The sequence below is a fragment of the Sylvia atricapilla genome, chromosome 1 (genome assembly GCF_009819655.1).
Source record: "Sylvia atricapilla isolate bSylAtr1 chromosome 1, bSylAtr1.pri, whole genome shotgun sequence".
Classification (NCBI taxonomy): Eukaryota; Metazoa; Chordata; class Aves; order Passeriformes; family Sylviidae; genus Sylvia; species Sylvia atricapilla.
This window is the reverse complement of record NC_089140.1, coordinates 64,059,928-64,081,086: the sequence shown is the minus strand read 5'-3', so window position 1 is coordinate 64,081,086 and position 21,159 is coordinate 64,059,928. Positions and strand designations below refer to the sequence as shown.

General features: G+C 44.6%; 2 protein-coding genes across 3 annotated transcripts in view; both read right to left on the bottom strand.

The window, feature by feature from the left end:
- Nucleotides 1-662: 662 nt before the first annotated feature.
- On the bottom strand, nt 663-11,387 carry FAM8A1 (family with sequence similarity 8 member A1). 2 transcript variants are annotated; one of them, XM_066324490.1, is made up of 5 exons: nt 10,842-11,387; nt 4,816-4,936; nt 2,495-2,633; nt 2,131-2,270; nt 663-1,817 (listed from the first exon to the last, which is right to left on the bottom strand). In XM_066324490.1, the coding sequence occupies exons 1-5, from the start codon at nt 11,347-11,349 to the stop codon at nt 1,673-1,675; spliced, it is 1,053 nt and encodes a 350-aa protein (XP_066180587.1). In that variant the 5' UTR covers nt 11,350-11,387; the 3' UTR covers nt 663-1,672. The 2 variants fall into 2 exon arrangements, with proteins under 2 accessions (XP_066180587.1, XP_066180593.1); XM_066324496.1 differs by having other exon boundaries at nt 2,495-2,618.
- A 7,246-nt stretch (nt 11,388-18,633) lies between these two features.
- The window catches only part of CAP2 (cyclase associated actin cytoskeleton regulatory protein 2), a 67,645-nt gene continuing 65,119 nt past the window's right edge, over nt 18,634-21,159 (bottom strand). Inside the window, 1 exon segment of the mRNA XM_066324481.1 lies at nt 18,634-19,824. Coding sequence (XP_066180578.1) covers nt 19,741-19,824 — 84 coding nt within the window. The 3' untranslated portion in view covers nt 18,634-19,740.

Sequence of the window (21,159 nt, the reverse complement as noted above, 5' to 3'; positions counted from 1 at the left end):
GTGCTGTTTTTCTGCAGGGTAAGAGATACTTTCCCTTATCCCTGAATTGGCAGTAATAAAGTTTTGCCCAACAATGTTGCTTTTCCCTTCCTCCCTAATCTCCCTCCCGCCCCGCTTCTGAATCCCAGTTTTTAGGTCACTGCTCCAGTAAAGAGAATAAAAGTTCTTGTTGTGAATAGGCAAAACTTACCCTAGAAAGGACTTTTAAGTTGGTTCTGATAGCTTTAGCTTTCATCAGGCTGATTGCCATGCCTGACCTCAGTGCTTAAGTCTGTGAAAGAATGGAGAACAAGTCCTGTGAAGAGCAGCTGAGGGAATTTGGGCTGTTTAACCTGGAGAAGAGGCGGCTCAGGGGTGACCTTATTCTCTACAACTGCCTGAAAGGAGGATGGGGGAGGGGAAGTTTGTCTCTCATCCCAAGTAAGAAGTGGTAGGACAAGGAAATGGCCTCAAGTTGGTGTCAGGCTTAGACTGGATGTTAGGAAAAAAAAAAAAAAATTACTGGAAAGGGCTGTCAAGCCCTTCCAATTGGAAGAGGCTGCCCGTGTACGTAAGTTGGAGTTTGGAAGAGTTCCAAACCCTGACTTGGATTTCAATAAAACGTAATTACTGTTTATGTCGATTTCCTGAGAGATAACATGAGAATAAATGAATCATCAAAGTTATATAGTCATGCAAAATATTAGGTTTCTTTATTCAGTATTTAAGTTATTCTGAATATACAAACAATTAGCAAGAATGATAAAGTGAAAATAACCATATTTGTATTTCTGCAGATTTACACCCATAACACATTTCAGTTAATGTTTTCTGCATGCTCCTGAAACACATTCACTTCGCTCTGCATTATATGCAAGAAATAGACAAGTGCTTTCACTCCAAACAGAAGCAAAAAAGTTACCTTTCATTAGCATGGTCTGTACTGTTGATGGCTCCAGAATTATTTACACACACCAGATCACTAACACTGCAGTGTAACATACCCTTCCCAGAGGAAAAAGCAGCTATTGTTTCACTTCTTCATTAGCTTGGACAAGTGAAGTAAGTGACAATGCTTAAGACAATCATGCAAAAAAACTTTTCACACCAATGTTGTGAGAAAATACTTAAAAGGTGAGGGAATATGATCTGTGAAGCAATAATAAAGGACACTGATAACCACTGCTGATCTCTCTGCATACATGGCAATATAATTAACATCATTTGCCTTGCTGTCTAATACTTCAGGTCTCTTCTCCTTTGACAGGCAACTGTCTGGAAAAGAACTTCATTTTCTAATTACCTGCCAACATCCAAAACTGTAGGAACAACATTTCTTTCATGGTCACGTATTCCTAGGGATGGGCTTTCCACAGCCTGACAAACAGAACAGCTCCTTGTTGCAGTTGAAGCAGACAGTTCCAGTTCATCAGTCAGAGGTTAATACTCCTGGATTTAATACGTGTTTTCTCTCCCAAACTTCTTTGGTGTCTATGAAAATTCCAATACTTCAAAGGTAGTTGCTGGCATCAGACAGGAACCATTCATTTTCTTTAGCTTCTGAACCAGTTCCTATTTAATTAGGGTGAAAGATTCCAACAGACACCTCAATTTCAGTTCTGGGGTAGGTCTTTTATTCACTGGGGTTTGGAGGGGATGTTCAGAACCAGTCCAAAAATCTCATTTTTTGGTATCATCTGACTCCATTTCTTCTGACCACAATAGTTCCTGCTACAATATCATAGGCCGTTCGGTTATGCTGGAAAAACAGCAGTGTAATGAAGGCAGGAAAAAATGAAGCAATAGAAAAATTCTTGATCAAAGCTCGTACTGTGGACCTGAAATCAGAATAGAACATTCAGTGCCCTACTTTCACTTTTCTGCTTACATTAGTAGTTAATTTCCACGTTCAGTGCCTAAGTTTTACACAGCACAAAAGCTGAGCCCTACAGGAGATTTAACCACTTACCCTGAAAAATACTCCACGTGACTGAATAATTACCATTTTATTCTTAGATCACAGAATCTGACAATAGCTCCTGCAGTCTGATTAGTGCAAAGGTCACCAACAAAGCAACTGTGAACTTCCTTCCAAGTCACATGCTTTCACACTCAGCCTGAAAGCACCGCGACTGAGGCAGGAGCACTTACGTTGTCATACTGACGTTGGACGATGGAATGACCAGCACACGGCTGGGAGCAATAAGCACGGATGTTTCACACGTCACAACTCGCAGTCCAAGCAAGAATTTCCCTGGGGTTGCTCCACCTGCTCCCCAAATACAGATTATCTGTAAAAGAAAGGCTGTTTCAATTCCACACGTCACCGTGCTGTTGACAGGTCTCACAGACTTGGCTATCCTCAGAACTATGTGAATGTCATAATCTTCAACATAATCCAAAGTACCGTAAAGAGGATTTACTTTATTGACCAACGGTAAGATTATTTTTTAAAACTGTTTCTTCAACAACTCATGACTATTAATTACAGGAGTTAATATTTATGAATAGTTACCTCGTAAAAGCAGACTAATAACCTGTAGATGAGAGCTACTATCATCATTTTCTGCAAATCTTCCATGGACGTATCTTCATCTATTTCTTCTATGATGTAATGCATTGCAAATTTAGAGATGTCCCTGTACAAAATAAAACTGAACATTTAAACCATCCTTCTCCCAATATCAGTGTTACCCCTTTAACACCAGAATTCATTCCCTCCATTCTGGTATTATAAGAGAACAAAAGCTCCTTTCCTTCTCTGATACTAAATAAGCCATTAAAATTCAGAACACTCAGTTTCATTCTGAGTTGCTGCCTAGTTTGTTTTGTCTTTTTCATTAAGAAAAGATCATTCTTTATTACCACTTTTTCACAATGGTGTCCCTGGGTAGTAAGCCGCAGAATTGTTCTGAAAATTCTCACACTTCTTGGGAGGTAAACAGATTCTTCACATAATCATCCAACTTGCTGTAAATGGAAGGCATCCAAGCCTCCAAGTATCTTCTTACACAAACACTCAAGGAAAAAGAAAAGGGTACTCTTCATGAATGCAAGGGAGAAGTTGGCAGTCTCCCTAAGGAATCAGGGGAGCCCTGTATCCTTTGCATGATCAGGGTTCTCATCAGGTTTCCTCATTCTTTACTGCTCACCATCCTGGTCTGGAGGCACCTTGGTATGCAGTAGGAGGATTTAAACACAAAGCAGTTGAAACCTTACGGTTTTTAGCCTAACAGAGCTGTGTGAAGCATCCATTTGGAGTTAATGGCATATTTTCATAAGATAAACTCCACAGGTTTAACATTCTTATCTGATACCTGGAATGGATATACTGGTAACACACTAAGGCAAGAATCTTTCACTCATGCATCTAATTAAGGCTCACATAGAACTGTGCAGTGCCACTTTTAAAAAGTCCATCTAATATTTGTGCTACTTGCCCCCCTCTTTATTCAGATTTAAGGACTGAAAAACACCAAAACAACCCAGGAATTAAAAGAACCATTGTAGCACAACCTGCATTTCCCTTCAAGACAGCTTTGGCCTGAAATGTCTTTCTTGAGCCTGTGAGGACCTATGTTTTCCATGGCAATTCAGCCTAGCCACAAGCATACCATGTCTCTCAATGAGAAAACCCCCCAGAACATTCCTCCTAAGTTCCCTGCAAGCAACTGTCCCACAAAACTATTAACATTGAAAATTCTCTAAATTACTCTTTCATCACTTTACAGCAGCAATATACATATAGTTGTTCCCTATCTTTCCTTTCCTTTCTAAAAAGTATTCTACTTTTTATCCTTCTCCAGCCACTAAAGGCAAAATGGAAACACAAGATGTCAGGCTACAGGTGGTGGGATCTGGCCACTAAACAGCAGTGAACCTTTGGCATTTTAATTGCTGCTTATCTGAACAAAACCCAGCGATCATTTCCACTGACGTATTTATTGTTTTGGATTTGAACCTCTTCCACACCCCTTTCAAGCCGCAGGTGAAGGTGTCTGAAGATGTTATCTGGATAGTGTCACTTTACAGCCAGGCAGGGTTTGCATGGTTCTTGAGCAGAAAGCCTGGGTTCTGAGATGTGTTTGTACAGTAGTAGGAATTATTGAGAACTACACCAAGATCTCATCTCTTAATCAGACTGAAATATTTGATTACACCAACCCAAAGCAGAACAACTGAGTTAAGGAATAAGATATGGAAGTGCTTGAGTTCAATTACTACATCTGTGTACAAAACTGTGAAATGACAATCTTTCAGTCTAGTCTACGGCAGACACACACAGTGCTTACTTGCACTTTTTAAGAAACCAAATTTACACCCAGTGAAGCCTGCAGTGTGGCAGCATTCCTAGCACATACATATCAGATCTTGATCAATTTTTTTTTTTTTTTTTGTGGGGGTTAGCATTGTTTAGGTCGAAATCTAAAACACAGCACCACAGAAGATGCTATACCAAAAATTAACTTAAACCCAGTGAGATCTAGTACATTTGTAAAGGTAATTTAAAAATTCTATCAGTGTTTTTTCTTTGAAAAATATAAAGGACTTTTTAATAATCTTGTTATTTCCTCTCCCCATAAACGTGCAAGTCTAATCTTTCCTTAGTAGGGAGTTTGTGAGCCTATAGACCTGTACAAATTCTGTGTTTCCATCAGCTTACCCAAAATTAGAATGTATTTACGAGGAACTTAGCCTAGTGGTGCTCTTCCTCAACTTCTGCCAGTTATTTAATGATATCATATGCATAAACATATTATAAATACAACCTGACACCTCAAAGAGCATGAAACGCTTAAAGCTGTATGTAACAAAGCTTTAAATTGTTCAACTTACTTTATTCCACTGAGGTGCATAATACTTAAAATGATGGTTGCCTTTATAAAGAACAGAATAAAAAAATCCACCATCTCTGCTATGAACCTGTGTGCCAGTGAAGGGATAAGGAATTCCCGACCTGCAACAGAAATAGTTCACATTACCCACATTTTACTGCACTAACACAAAGTTAACACTAACATCTAAAGCACAACCCACATTAACCTCTCTACAAGAATGTAATCAAGAGTTCTGCTCAGATGTTCTTTGAGAAAATTTCTAAAAATGTATGCATAAAAAATGATCTGAATTAAGTGGAATTAGCAGAAGCTTCTTTAAGAACTTTATCTCTTTCAGAAATTGAGTCCTCACAGTTCTCCTGGGATCACAGGCAAAATCATACCCTGCTAAAGAACTTAAGTACATGCATCCGATTTTGTGTTCTTTTGTTTAGAACCTCATAGGGAACAGATTTATGTAAATCTGAGAGGTCAGATTAAAAAGAAAATTGGACCTATCATAACTTTTCTACTTTCCCTCAGCACCAAGGCTTCTATGTATATCAAATACCAGTTCTCAGAGTAAAACATAGCCTATTTTATCTCCACTCAAATACAAAGAGGAATGGATGAAAATATCAGTCACACTTGACAAACATTTCTACAGACTACAGCATACTGCTCTACCCCGAGCCAGAAAACATTTCTCTTATTTCATTTACCATGTGCAAATGGGCTCAAAGTAAGGAGTCACTTACAAGCTTTTGCTGCTCAGGTGATTTAAGCAGAGAAAACATTAAGCGGTGTCTTAGAAAGTTTCCAAGAAATAGTGTTGCAAAATAATTTCATCTGCACCCAGCTACTCCTCTATTTCCCAAAGGACAAACATGACTCTCACATGAAACCTGCAATGACTCACATCAAAACTTCACTTAGAAATGCCCTTCTACTACCAGAGGGAACCTGTGGAAAACAGCGGCTACTTTTGTTAACTGTTTCTGAGAATACTTATCCTCGCACAGAGAAAGGACAACCAGGGACTCCACACAAAAGAGGAAAGAAAATCACACCACTCTCTAGTCTCAAAAAACACCATCAAATTTTATTTAGAATAAGCCCCCCCAGTTCAGCTGCTGAGACTGATGCTGCCAGCCATGGCCCTGTGAGCACCAAGCTGAAAGTCCACAGCACTCTCAAATGGGGTAAGGAGAATGCGCTGGTTTTGCACAGAAGTGATTTCTTCAAGAAAGTTATAGCAAAACCAATCAGTGATTAGGTTTGAATACTGACATCTGGTAAAGCCACAAGAAAGGTGACAAGCCTCTGTGAAGACACAGGTTAAAAATGGGGAAAATCCCGAGAAGTCCTCTTTTCTTCCAGTCTGGAAAGAGGTAACGGGCCAGCGGGGCTGGGAATCAGGCAGGGATCAGGTAAGAGCCAGCTCTTATTTAAGATACTTGGGGTTATACAGGTTCTTTTCACACCTGCTGCACTGATAGCTCTGTATCAACATTATCAAGTATCCTGGTTTTTGGTAGCAGGGAGGACACAAAGATGGTTCCTGTGGGAAGCTCTGGAAGCTTCCAGCATGTCCACCAGACCCAATCCTTAGTGGCTCTGAAGACAGACATGCTGCTGGCCAAAAGTGGGCCAATGAGAGAGGTTGGTAATGCCTCTGTGATGAAATATTTAAGAAGGAAATTAAAACAAAGTTATGGATTTTGCTTCTAGTAAGAGGAGAGGAGATGAGAATATGTGAGGAAACAACACAGTGACACCCTGGGCAGTGGAGGAAGGGCAGGAGGTGCTCCAGGTGTCAGAGCTGAGATTCCTCTGCAGGCCGTGGTGAGAGCACGGGGGAGCAGCTGTGACCCTGCAGCCCCTGGGGATCCAGCCACAGCCCCTGGGGATCCAGCCACAGCCCCTGGGGATCCACACACAGCCCCCGGGGATCCAGCCACAGCCCCTGGGGATCCACACACAGCCCCCGGGGATCCACACACAGCCCCCGGGGATCCAGCCACAGCCCCCGGGGATCCAGCCACAGCCCCCGGGGATCCACACACAGCCCCTGGGGATCCACGGGGATGTAGAGACCCACCCAAAGCCCCTGGGGATCCAGCCACAGCCCATGGGGATCCAGCCACAGCCCCTGGGGATCCACACACAGCCCCTGGGGATCCACGAGGGATGCAGAGACTCACCCACAGCCCCTGGGGATCCACGGGGGAGGCAGAGACCCACCCACAGCCCCTGGGGATCCACGGGGGAGGCAGAGACCCACCCACAGCCCCTGGGGATCCACGGGGGATGCAGAGATCCACCCACAGCCCCTGGGGATCCACACACAGCCCCTGGCGATCCACACACAGCCCCTGGGGATCCACAGGGGATGCAGAGATCCACCCACAGCCCCTGGGGATCCATGGGGGATGCAGAGACCCACCCACAGCCCCTGGGGATCCAGGGGGACGCAGAGACCCACCCACAGCCCCTGGGGATCCATGGGGGATGCAGAGACCCACCCACAGCCCCTGGGGATCCAGGGGGATGCAGAGACCCACCCACAGCCCCTGGGGATCCACGGGGGATGCAGAGATCCACCCACAGCCCCTGGGGATCCAGCCACAGCCCCTGGGGATCCACACACAGCCCCTGGGGATCCACACACAGCCCCTGGGGATCCACGGGGGATGCAGAGATCCACCCACAGCCCCTGGGGATCCATGGGGGATGCAGAGACCCACCCACAGCCCCTGGGGATCCAGCCACAGCCCCTGGGGATCCACGGGGGATGCAGAGATCCACCCACAGCCCCTGGGGATCCATGGGGGATGCAGAGACCCACCCACAGCCCCTGGGGATCCAGGGGGATGCAGAATCCCACCCACAGCCCCTGGGGATCCAGGGGGATGCAGAGACCCACCCACAGCCCCTGGGGATCCACGGGGGATGCAGAGACCCACCCACAGCCCCTGGGGATCCACGGGGGATGCAGAGACCCACCCACAGCCCCTGGGGATCCACGGGGGATGCAGAGTCCCACCCACAGCCCCTGGGGATCCAGCCACAGCCCCTGGGGATCCACACACAGCCCCTGGGGATCCAGGCGGATGCAGAGATCCACCCACAGCCCATGGGGATCCAGGGGGATGCAGAGACCCACCCACAGCCCATGGGGATCCAGGGGGATGCAGAGACCCACCCACAGCCCCTGGGGAGGTGCCCATGCCGGAGCAGGGGGATGTCTGGAGGAGGCTGTGATCCAGTGGGACACCCAGTGGAGAGAGGGGCCCTGCTTCCAGGCTGGAGCAGCCTGTCCTTGGGGGACTGCACCCCGTGGAAAGAGAAACCCATGTCACAGCAGTTTTGGGGGGACTGTCTGCCCGTGGAAGGGACTCACATTTGCAGCAGGTGTGGTGGAGCTGCTGCTCGTGAGTGGACCCACGCTGGAGAAGTTAATGGAGAACTGTCTCCTGTGGGAGGGACCCCACGGCCTCACAGGGGAAGAACTCCTCTCCCTGAGCAGTGGACGAAAATCTTGGTGATGATCTGACCAAAACTCCCCGCCCTGTCTCCCTGCACTGCCTGGAGAGGGATGGTGTTTTAAGGGCTTATTTTACTTCTCATTATAATCCTCTGATTCTGTTAGTAATGAATTCCACTTTTTAACTGAAGTTGAGTCTGTTTTGCCCTTGAATTATCTCCTGGTCCTTATCTCACTCATGAATACTTCATTAACTTTTTTTTCTTTTTCCCTCCTTTGCCAAGCTGTCCCTTGTGGGTGCCTGGCACTGGGCCAGTGTCAAACCACAACATGGATAATACTGAAGTGGATTCCACTGGCATTGTCAAAGCCTGTCCAAGGTGCCTGTTAAATTCTAATTAGAGATTCTTCCACTAAGGCAGGAAGGAATATAGCCAGTCTCCCAGTCCTGGCTTGAGCACACAGCACCAGGTGAAAGCTTTCATTTGCTCTGTTAAAAGCAGCAGATTTGTTGAAGTTGGTGGCAGAGACTGACTTATTCACCATGGAATAAATTAAATTAAATGACTGCATAAAGAAGAAGCTACATGGGGCTAGGAAAAGAAGTATTCAAATTATGTTTAACTCCATCACATTAAGAATCCTTGGCAACACTTAAGACTCTGGCAGATTTACACTGCAGTGATTCAAGATGTTCCTCCTATCAGAAATCCACTCTTTTGCCAAGGGTTACTATTTATTCAGCAAGGACAGCCAAATGCAACATCCACCCAGCTCAAAGTCCAGGATCTTGCATCCACAGCGCTTAACAGGTTTGTACCAGTCAGCCACAGGGCAGCTGGGGCTTGGATGCACCTTTTGCCCTACTGTTCCCAGTGGATGAGCAGTAATCTCCTGCAGTAAAGCAGGGAGGGACCAGGCAAGGAAGTGTCTTAAATCATGGTGACTGTCCAGAAAGAGCCTGCCACTGCCCAGGGTGCTGTTAAATATCGCTGCTCTAGCACACACCTGCAGGCAGACTGAAGTGGCAGAGGCAGTTAACAATCCCCCTTTTTGACATCCCAGCTTAAAATCTCCACCACTAACATAAGCTGTCACTTATTTCAGCTTACATAAGCACATGGACTGTAAACTGCATTGGCACAGGGACAGATCCATGACCTGCCCTGCCTCGCCTGCTTGTGTGGGCAATAATCTACAGCAGGGAAGAAGGAGCCATAATCACTTTAGCTGTTCCAGATATATCCATCTGCAATCTGAAGCCAAAGCATCAGCACAACAGTCTTTGTTTGTAACTGTACGGTATCCCTGTTTCACATACCTAGCCCCCTTAGGAAGGCCAAGTGCATTGCAATAGCATGCAGTATTCAGAATAACCATGGTTAGCAGCATGAACTGCTATTCATGCCCTAAATTACCTTTAACATAGGGAACTAGCTCCTGAAAAACCAGGTAAAAATCCAAGAATCATTTCAGCCTAGCCTTTGTCCAACCCTTCCTTTAATGACTGGCAATATCAGTTTATAGGCAAACTATAACAGAATCAGGGCATAATTACATAAAATACTATTTGGTGTTCTAACCATGTTTAAGCAACATCTGCTTAAAAACATAAAGAAGCAAGCTCAGAGGTTAGGCTCCCTTCCCTTGAAAATAAGGACAAAGGAACGAAAAACATCTTCCACACACATACAGCCACTAAGCTTATAAATAATGTCACAGATCAGCAATGTCACACTTTGTCCTGCAGAGAGAAACGAGCTCTGGCTTTTTTCCAAAGTCCATCAGCAATGCTCTCCTCCACAATTTCCTACCATTGCTCACAGCGGTACGAACATTCAAGGAATGTGACCTGGGTGCTCCTTGACTTGCGAGCTGTTGCTGCTCCAGGTTTTCCCTCTGATGTGTTCAGAGTCAGTCTACTTTACTGCCGAGCAAGTATAAACAGAGGGCCTGCTGCGCGCTGCCTTCAGTGTTTACAGCTGCAACAGACGTTTGTTTATCTCGGGTCCCACTGCCCGAGCTTGTTCAATGTCAGCGTGTTTTCATTTCTCTGCTTCGGCTCGGTGAAATGGTTTTATCTGAGCACCAAGAGCCCACTAAAACAGGCAAAGTTAGTTTAGGTTTCATCGTCCAAACAGCCCACTTATAAAGCTAGATGCATTACAAGCCCGTGACCACAAGAATGAGTTCCACTGGGGGAAAAAAAAAAATCAACTCGTATATACGAAAACACTTTTACAAGCTCTAAAGCTGTATACACAAGTCAATCCCCCAAACCTGCTTACGCATCAGGTTCTGGATTTACAACCTCGCTCTTAGGGCTATCACCCCGTATCCAAACTTGTTTATGCACCCAATTCCGGAGTTACGAGCTCGCTATCAGGGCTGTCACCGTGTCACACGGCACAGCCACACGCCCGGGGCCGCAGCCAACGGAGGCGCGGCGACTCCCGACGCCGCACACCCCCGATCCAGATCCCGCTTCCCGGAGCTGCGCCTCTCCTCAGGCTCCCCTTCCTGCCCAGGCCAGCGGCCCGGCCGCGGCCCCCACTCACCCGCCGGCCGCCCCGTGTCCCTGGAGGCGCCGCTGCCGCTGGTGCCGGCGGCGCTGCCGGAGGCCGCCCCGGGCAGCGGGGACACCGCGCCCGCCGCTCCCGCCGCTCCCGGCCACGCTGGGCTGGCAGCGGCGGGCCCGCGGGGCCCCGTGCCGGCGGAGGCCGTGTGTGCCGGTGGCGGAGCGAAGAGGTAGAAGGGGCTGTAGTAGGCAGCGGCGGCGGGCGGGGGCGGCTGCGCGGCGGCGGCGGCGAGGAAGGCGGGCGGGCAGCCCTGCCAGCCCAGGTACCCGCAGTACGAGTCCCACAGCCACTGGTGTACACGCCGCGCGTACTCCGCCGCGCTCAGCGGCTTGGTGCCGCCGCCCTCCGCAGGGGAGCACGGCGGCGGCGAGGACGCGGCGCTGCCATTGGCACTGGCGTCGGCCGCCTCCTCTCCGGCGGCGCTGCCGCCCTCCGCCATCGCCGCCGCCCCAGCGCCGGCCCGGCCGCGCTCCGCCACCTCCTCCATCGCGGCGGGCACTGAGCGTGCACCGCGCGTGCGCCGGGGACGCGCCTGGCCTCTCCCACTGAGCGCGGAGGAGGGGGGGGAGGAGCCTGACGAGGGGAGCACAGCGCCAGGGCAGGGACAGGCTTCCCCCCGCGTCTCCCCGGCACAGGATGGTATCGCCGAGCGCTGAGGCACAGGCGGCCGCCCCTGACGCGCGGATGAGGCGGCCTCCAGAGTTCCCTGTGAGGTACGCGTTCTGCGGGTTTGTTTTGCTCTATTAGTCTTGTGGGGTTTTTTTCCCCTCATCTCTCTCCTCTTTTTCATCTCTTCCCCTATTACATGTCGTGTTCGTTCTCTGAAAATAAAAACCTCCAAACAAAACAAAAAACCCCACGCAAAATATCACCAAACAGACAAGCCCCCACAACGAAAACCAACAAACAAAACCCCCCAAAACAAAACCCCCCCACAATCCACGGTTTCATTCAGATTGGAAAAGACCTTGGTAAGCGAGCCCAGCCTGTGACTGAACACGACCTTGTCAAGCAGACCACGGCACTGAGCGCCACTCCAGGCTTTCCTTAAACCCTGACTCCGCCACCTCCTGGGCGGCCTGTTCCAAAATCTAACCGCCCTTTCCCTGAAGAAATTCTTCCTAACGCCCGACCTGAAAGTCTCCTGAGAAGAGGCCGAGCCCCACCTGGCTACACTCAGGTATTTCGAGAGCAGTAATGTCACCTTTGGTCACTCAGTAAGGTTACTGAGCCGCCTCCTCGCTGAACACCCTCAGCTCCCTCAGCCGCTCCTCAGAGCGCTTGCTCCCCTCAAATGCTGAACAAAGAGCCAGCAGCAAGTCTCAACACAATTCTTCAACCTAACTTTTAGTCTTTAAGGGTTCTGTGTTCTATTAAGCGTGTCAACCAGATAGAGAGAGTTCTGTCTGACAGAGATGTCAACACAGCTCAATACTGAATTAACAAGTAATACATAGTGTGAACCTGGAATGTTTCCCATGTTGAAAATAGCAAACGTCACAACTGAACAAAACCAGAGGTTTCTCCCTCCCCCTGCTGAACTATTTTCCCATTTAACTTCAACTGGTTTTAAAAAATGACAAATCATAGAATCACAGAATGGACCTGGTGTAGAACGGACCTTAAAGATCCCTGCCCCATCGGCAGGGACAGTTTCCACTAGCCCAGGTGGCTCCAAATCCCATCCAGCCTGGCCTTGAGCACTTCCAGGTCTGGGGCATCCACAGCTTCTCTGGGCAGCCTGTTCTGCTGCCTCACCACTCTCACAGTAAAGCATTTTCCCCGTGTAAGTAACAGAAATTTGCACTCTTTCAGTCCCAGGAGTTTTGTGTGGAGTGAGTCTCTAATACAAGCAAGCTGAGGTGAATTGCCAGAGTGATTACCAAATAGTGACCCATACAATATTATGCAGTTATGTAAGATGCTGGCACTCACTGTATTGCTATGGTTTTAATTATACTGGCGTATTTTGTAAAACAGACGTTGATGAAATCAATATGAGTAAATGTTTAGGGAAATACAGAAAGTTTTAGCATGATTAGGAAGGAAGAAAAGAGGGAAGATAGACAAGTGTATAGAGGAAAACATGGTTTTAAACCATCTATTAATTCCTAATAGAAAAACTATTTTGGAAAACTGATAAAACAATAAATGTAATGTAACAAGACTTCTTTCCCTATAATACTTCTCTTCTTCCTTCATGAGTTACAGTCTGTTTAATTTTTTTAAAATTTGTTTGTTACCACAAACCCTTCAGGACCAAGGAGTGTCTCACTTTTTTGCTTTGTTTTGTTTTTTTGGTCTCTGTGGCCACAGGTTTTGAAAGCCAGACCAGATCTTAAAGTACAATTACAAGATCTCAGAGACTTCATATAATGCTGCCATTCACATCTAAATTTTAGGCTCACCAGCGACAGCATTACACAGGCATAACCACAGTTAGAACTCACTATGAGATTGTTCTGGATATTCAAGGTGAAACAGAATCACTGGCAGGGCAGAGCAGGGGACTAACAGGTAACAATGTTATGTCTCCTCATACCCAAATTTTTCCAGTTATTATTTTTTCAGTCTTCTGCTTAGGAAAAAAAAAATAACCCACAATTGACCCCCAAATTATTTAAGCATTCAGATTTTTCTATTCTGGGATACCTATGACAGAGATGCTGTGACAACAGGGCTTGCCAGTGGTGGGAAACTCCCAGCTTAGGCTTCTGCTGGCAGAGGGTCTTGTTTCATTGCTGTGTCAGATTGCCACACAGGGCAGTATTCACAGTCTTCTGCAGCTGCCATTTCTTGCTGCTTTCCTTTCCCTTGTGGGTGGGCAGCCAATTGCACCAGCTGATGAAAGTAAGTAGTCAAATGCCTTGGCAGGTAAATATCCTCTTCCCTAGAAATGAGATTTAGGCAAGAGGAAATGTTTTGAACTAGATCAAAAGAAGGAGATAAGCACCCAAAAGCTGCTATCAGCATAGTAAAGGCTTAAGGGGAATCTGGAATACCACCTTAATCCCTTTAAGTGCAGGTAATGCTGAGAAACCTGCTCAGTCACTCTCGGGTGGGGCATCCTTCATGGTCAAGGGGAGGTAATGGAACACTGGTGTGCTGTAAATCTGTCAGAGCTACAGACATTGTACCTTTGCTCAGTTTTGCTATCATTGATGCCTTCCAGCATCTCGTTTTCAAGGGTTTTAAACCACTTTTAAAACCCAGGAATCGCCGAAGCTTTGAAGTTCAGTTCTTTCCTTTGCTCGGGGGAGAACTGATCGCATCTCCTGCATCATGCTGGAATGTTCTAATAGTAGGAGCTCTTCTAAAGAGTCCTTGGATGAGAGTTGTTGGACATTAATCAACAACAAGCTCTTGTCATTGCAAAATGGTTAATTATTGTTGGCCCGGCAGCTACAATTCATGCTATTTGGACATTTGCGTCAAGAATTTATGTTCATGTACAAAGTGAAATTAAATGCAAATGATGGTCTAAGAGGTTCTTCTTCACAGAAACTAGAGAGAGTCACCAAAGAGTGAGAGTGTATCTTTTTGGGGAAAGATACAGAACATGAAACTTGAGCCAAAAAGCATATGTATGCATCTACATAAATACAATGTAAAATGTTATACATTTAGTGTGGAAAATGGTACAAGTTTCTCCCAAATCAAATTAATTTAGCCTTTCACTTTGAAACTGATCTGTCTCATCCATCTGAGGAACTTGAAGGAGAGATTGTCTCTAAAGCCATACACAGTTGACTGAGGCAACTTCTTTATAATAGATGCAACTTCAAGTTGAATACAGAGAAAACAGAATCCTGATGGTCACAGTTGATAAAAAGGTCATAGCAAATCAGCTGGAGAAAAATAAGAAACTTTTCCTCTTTTATCCTAGGGTACATAAGTTTTTTGTGTGGTTGCCTGTTTTATTAGTACTGTCTGGTTTAGGAGTTGTGCTTAAACACTTTTATTTGCTTTTTCCCTTGGCCTTGTTTGAAGGAAGAGTAACAACAAAACAGCTTTCCATGGCACTGGGAAGCCTTGCCAGTTACCCAGCTCCCTTCTCTGTCACATTCCCTTCTCTTCCCAGGGAGGAAATATGGAGGAAATATGGTGGTGCCTCTGTTGAAGCAGCAGTGGGACTATGGCTTTGGAGAGAAAGAGTCTTTGGGGGCCAGTTGTGAGCAGGTAGGGTCCTCAGCATGCAGCAAGACCTAGGGGAGAAGGTTAAACCTAGGAAGTCACTACTGAGTTTTGGGTGGTGGAGCAGGGAACGTTCTCTGTTCTTCTACAAAACTTTTGGCACACAAAAAGGTTTTTCAGGGTTATTTTGACCAAAATGGTGGAGCGGGTTCTTGTATTCTGGTAATCAGAACATTCCTTGGGGAGCATTATTTGTGATTTTTATCTAATAAGAAGGAGATTTTGTCATAAGTCAGGGGCCTGTCTATAGGCATCTTCAGAGAGCAGTAGCTACTTCTGGGCAATATTTTCACAGCAGCTGAGCCCAGATCACCTCCAGAAGGGAAACTGAATCTGCTTTGCCTGTTCTTGATAACTGCTGTGCTTGCTAGCATACCATGTAATTGACTGAACCTCACCTCCATTTGTGTGGAAGCTCCCACATTTGGGAAGGTTGCGTGGAACAGCACATCATGGAACAGCACACTGAACTGAGCCCCTGAAGCATTCCCAATGGACAAATGTTTGATCTCTAGGAAAGGTATGGGAGGCACAGGGTGATGAACAGATGGTGCAGTAACATTGAGGGAACTCCTGCAGATCCAGATATGGTGATGATTCAGAAAAGAGTAAGAACAAAAATTATTTGTCTGCAAAACAACTGTGGCACAGGGCACATGGAAAAGATTTCTGGTTTTCAAACACAGAAATTACTTACTCTTTTTTTTTTTCAATGACTCTGTTAAATATTACTTTCAAGTTCAATGAGGTATTTTTTAAACGGAGATAAGCTTAGCAGGGCTAAAGATAAAAAACAAAAGGAAAAACAACCCAAAAGATCAATTTAATAATTGGTAACAAGTACTTATTTTTGATTCTTCTTTGTTGATTCTACTCCAGCCTTTACCTTTTACCAAGACGATAATTTCGAGATCAAAGTAATATTAAGTGGTTTTGCAATGACTTTTAAAGGGCAGAATTCCCTAGCTCCTTGGCAAACAGCATTCACGTCCTTTGCAAACGCTGCAGTCCCGCTGGTTGTCACTAAAAGCTTGCGGAGGCCAGGCCTCGGCTGTTTCCTGCCATCTGGTGGGTACTGGGAGTCACTACCTCCTGGCGTCTGATTCCCATGGGCTCTTAGTAACTAATATTCTAACCCAACCAAGCGAGAATCACAGGACGCGGAAGGGCTGAGGTCGGCGGTGACCTCTGGACTCCGCCTGGCCCCCTGCCCAAGCAGAGCCTCCAGGGTCTGCAAGGATGGAGACTCCACTGCCTCTCGGAGCGACCTGTGCTAGTGTGGGTCACTTGCACATGAAAACAGAGTTTGCTGAAGTACAGAGGGAACCTCTTGTGTGTGCCCACTGTCTCTGCTCCTGTCACTGGGCACCCCTGAAGAGAGCCCGGCCCCCTCCTCTTTGCACCCTATTCTATTTAAGAAAGTTTGACATCCATTGAAGCTTTTCATAGGAAAAAAAGCTCCTTACATTTAGACACTTAAATTAAAAACTCCCCTTCTCTTTTACATGCATTTTGCTGGAGGATTGACAGCATCTGTACTAGTCAATATTTGACCCATGCAGGTTGACAAAAATGAACTGGCTAATTATACCAAACACATTTTTTCCGTATCAATGAACGAACCAAATTCACTGTTTTCTGTTTTGGCAGTGGCACTGATTTTAGGGCATTACCACAGTATTAGTGCAGTTTAACACGGAAATCAAGGGGTATGTCTTGTGTGACAGCATGCAGTAAAAAAAAAAAAGAGGAAAAAAATTTCAGGGACCTTAGGGATGCTCAGTATTTAGCAGTTCATTCCTTGCTGGAACCAACCATCAAACACAGATCAGTCTTGCTGCTGAAAACTTGGTGACTGCAACTGCTCATGGTTGAGATGACTCATCAAATCATCATTCTGCAGTTTGTTGGCTATTTCTATTCTTAAGATAAACTTGATTCTTCACAAATAGAGTTTTTAACCTTTAACTGTATACAAATTCATGGAAAGTAGAAGCAGAACTTTGTTGATTAAGGACTCCATTGTGATTTTGAATCGAATGACAGGTTGCAGGGAAAGAGCAGTCCAACCTACTGGAAATGTATGAAAAGTATTTTTTATGATGAGCAAACTGAACTGACAAAAGGTGGTTATAGATTTGTTGTTATTATGTGGTTGACTAAGAGTGCTGGATATAATCTATTTTAGAAGTCTCTCTCCTACTTTTCTGGTGTCCAGTAATGCATTGGGTTGGTATCCTTTTCTTCAGTTGAAGCAATTGCCTTGGGTCTGTCCATGCAAGGCCTTCTTCCCTTTCTTTTAAACTTGTGCCCTCTGACAAAGGTCTGAGCTGTGCTCAGACTGTCAGGCACGTGTTGTTACTTCCCAGGACCTTTTTCTGCTAAGAAACCAGTCAAAGCAATGTACTTGGCTCTTGCCCATTGCAGGACCGTGAATGTTAAGGGGAAAGTCTAGCCACACAGGAGTTTCCCTTCAAATGTTTAAAGAAGAATCAGATCAGCTTTCACAGACTTTTTATTTGATGGGGGAGTTAAATCCCTCAGAGGAACTATAAATATTTGCCTGTGTAGTGATTCAGGGCTGTCTTCCTGCTTTCTGTTTATCATCAAGATTTGGTACTTGGTTTGTGCCTTAACTCCAAAGCAGTAAGTGACATCCTGCTGCTGTATAAGGCCTTGTCCCCTCTCTGATGCTGTATGAAAGAAAGAGTCAGTATCTCAGGCCAGAATGCTCCAGAACAAGATTATTTTGTGGATCTCATTATGCTTATGATTTAAGGATTAAACAACCCTTCAACAATCCTTTTATCATGACAAGTATGCAATGCCCACTTTTCAGAGAGGAGGCACATCCGAGTGATACGTGGAGTGGACCACCTGTGATTGAAGCCATACAGAGAAACAGCAGGAAAAACTAAAAATAGGAAGCAAACCTTACCAACTTGCACTACATCGTGATCATCTCCCTGGGCATAATCCCTGGAAGATACAGGTGTACCAGTAAGTGAGAATCATGAAAAGCTCAATTTGCTGGCTGCCACTGAATTTATGTGCATGACACTTCAGATTTATCAGCTGGCATGCAGAATACCCTCTACTCACAGGTGGATTATAGCAGAAGAAGTGATAGTATTTTTGTGAAATGGGATGAGGAGCTGCTTTTTCTCACTCCAGCTTTTGAAACAGGGTTTAAGGAAGAGAAAGCCTATAGGACAAACAGTGCAATAGAGTAAGCTCTAAACAACTTTGTTTTTAAACAAGTACATTTTCCTTTTTATTTCATAAGAAGTTTACTGTTGAAAAAATGATATATATTAAAGCAAACACATTATACACATAGGTTAAACATCTGATAGCAAAACAGTAAGGAATGAGCACTACTGGTTGTATTGTATAGGGTTTACAATCAAAGATATACTTAAAAACTCTTAAGAGTTAATGTACTTCCAGGGTAAATTAGGCACAAAATTTAGCTTGTAACTAGCTCTGCAAGCATCTCACTGTGATTTCACTGATACAAAGTATTACAAGTGATCAAAACCATAAGCTGACTTTTAAAACTTTTTATGTTTCAGTCGTACTACGTGCTGAGATAGTACAAACGTATACAATACTCCACCTTTGTTAAAAAAAGCTGTGGGGACTGTAGAGTCAACAGGCTAAACAGGAAATTACCCCTTTATTTGGGCTCAGAATTAGTATGGCATAAATCTATGGCTTTGCTTTGTGGACATATTTGAAAGTTAGTCCGACAAATGTGGGGAAACCCCCCCAGGATGATACTTCTAATGGACATGATGAGCTACAATACAAATACTTCAAAGGAACTTTATTAGTTAGGAAAACTAGCTGGTATCAGATGTGTCTGTCCTCCATGGTTTTCTGTGTAAGATGCAAGATAAAATGTGAAATTTTAAAAAGTGGGAGATGGTGCCACAAAAAAACAAATCCAAGGAGCAAAAAACCTTCAAGTAATTTCCTGCAAGGTTTTAGCATTGATGAGGCCCTAGCTTAGAAAGAATTACTAATTTGCAAGAAATGAGAGGGCAACAGCAAGTCTGTGAACCACAATCTTACTTCACAGAAAACTGTGGGATCTTCTAAATATGCTTATTAGAAAGGTTTTTGATTAAATTACCAGGTTTTTTTAAATTTCAGTTAGCAAAATGTATTGCTGTGCTGAAAGTTGTCCTTTTTTGCTTGTTTGAAATGAAACGCATTATGATTGCCACAGCACTTCTAGAGACTGCATACTTTCTACATTTTTACTGCATCATACAGGAACTGCTTAATAGGTAAAAATAAACACCTTAATGCTGTTTTTGATTAGCAGAAACACAAAAAGGAATGCACTGAAGCAAGATGATAAAGAAAGTGTATCGTGCAGTATGTTGGCTTAATGTATACAGTATTTCAAACCAATGACGTGACTGGAGGGTGGGGGTTTAACCTATTACATTCCCATTCGGAATTTAAATTGGATGTGAAGGCAAACTGTGTGGAGATATGACCAGGACCGGGATGCCTGACAAAAGGGTGCCAGATGTGTTATTGTTCCTAGCATGCAGAGCTAATGCTTGAAGGCCTATGACAGCAGCATGAACTCCTGCTACTTCTAGTTCTTTACATTACTGCTTTGTGTGTGCTGGCTGCAAGTCAGCAAGTGCTCCATGGCGTGAGGAAGTCAACCCACAATCTCTGCAGGTTCAGTGACCAACTTAGATCCATCCCATGCTGTCTTGAACTGTTCAGGAACCGGAAATTCTTTCTGGTAGGAAACAAAAGCAACAATGATGGTTTAAACAAACAGGGGATATCTCATGAAAACTGGTGGAATACTATTAGTTCTACATGACTGCGAAAGCATTGATAGCTCAGACATGCCAGGATTAGAGAGAAGCCTTCTTCATTGCCCTAGGAAGCTATTTTACAATGCCACACAGGAAAAAGCCTGATTGCTCCACAGTTTCAAATAGCCTTGGTATGGTACTACTTTGCAATAATCCCTCTCACACCATTATCTGTATCAACTAAGTAAATAAGCCTCATGTTCAGAAATGACTTCAGATTCCATTGGTGTCTGGGTTGGAAGACAGTAGAGAGGATTTAGATGCAGAGATTAAGCCAGGAGTCTAATTTTAAGGACAAAAGCAATACTGTAATATGGAAGAACAAAATAAAAAACCCCAATAATTTTAAGTGTAATACACTTCAAAATAGTCAGCATCCTTTGTGGGGTACACAAAACAAAGCAGAACATCAAATAAGGAGTCCTTCCATTCTAGAAATTCAGTGGAATGATGGAAGACGTTGAGTATTTCTCTGTACCCAGTAAACAAAAAATTACATGAAGAGAAGGATTTTTCACTCAGACCTAAGAGAGGTGTTTTGACAGCCAGTAATTTCTGATGTTACGGTGATCTTGAGGAAAGACTGACCAAAAGGACTCTTTTTAAAAAGGAGATGGGTGAATATATGCCCACTAAAAATTGTTCTCTTTTCACTTGTCTAAAGCTGGGCATCCAGCAGTCACTTTTGGAAATGTGAAGCACAAAAGTTCTCATTACACATTTTATTTTATAAAGCCTAGGCCCCTGTACTAAATTTAAGCCCAAAAGACTAACAAGAAATTTAAGTTTTGGCTATGGCCATGCACTGCAATTTCAACCCTTCTCTGTTGAGGACACCAGGGAAACTATTATGAGCACACTTTGCCTGCTTGTGTGTGAAGTGACAGAGCATGACTTTACTAGAAATGCCACAGAGCACACTTTACTAGAATGGGAAAGGAACTAGGAAAATGCACCAGTTTAAGTGGCTTTTAAGGACATACGTTGAAAATGGTACAAAGAGTACAAAATAGTACAAAGAGTACAGCTGCTACCCATCTATCAACAGTTTTAGAAAAAACAAGTATATTATACTGTATGATTTCATCTATAGTAGTATTATATTTATCTTAGTTTTAGCCTCATCATCTTCAGACTTTAGTGCTCTTTTGTGGAGTTCATTTCTTTTGGAGATTATGTTTAGATATAAAAAAAGATCAAATGGACAGGACATGAAGCCATTATCCATCAGAATGGAAAGAGAGGGCAGAGAT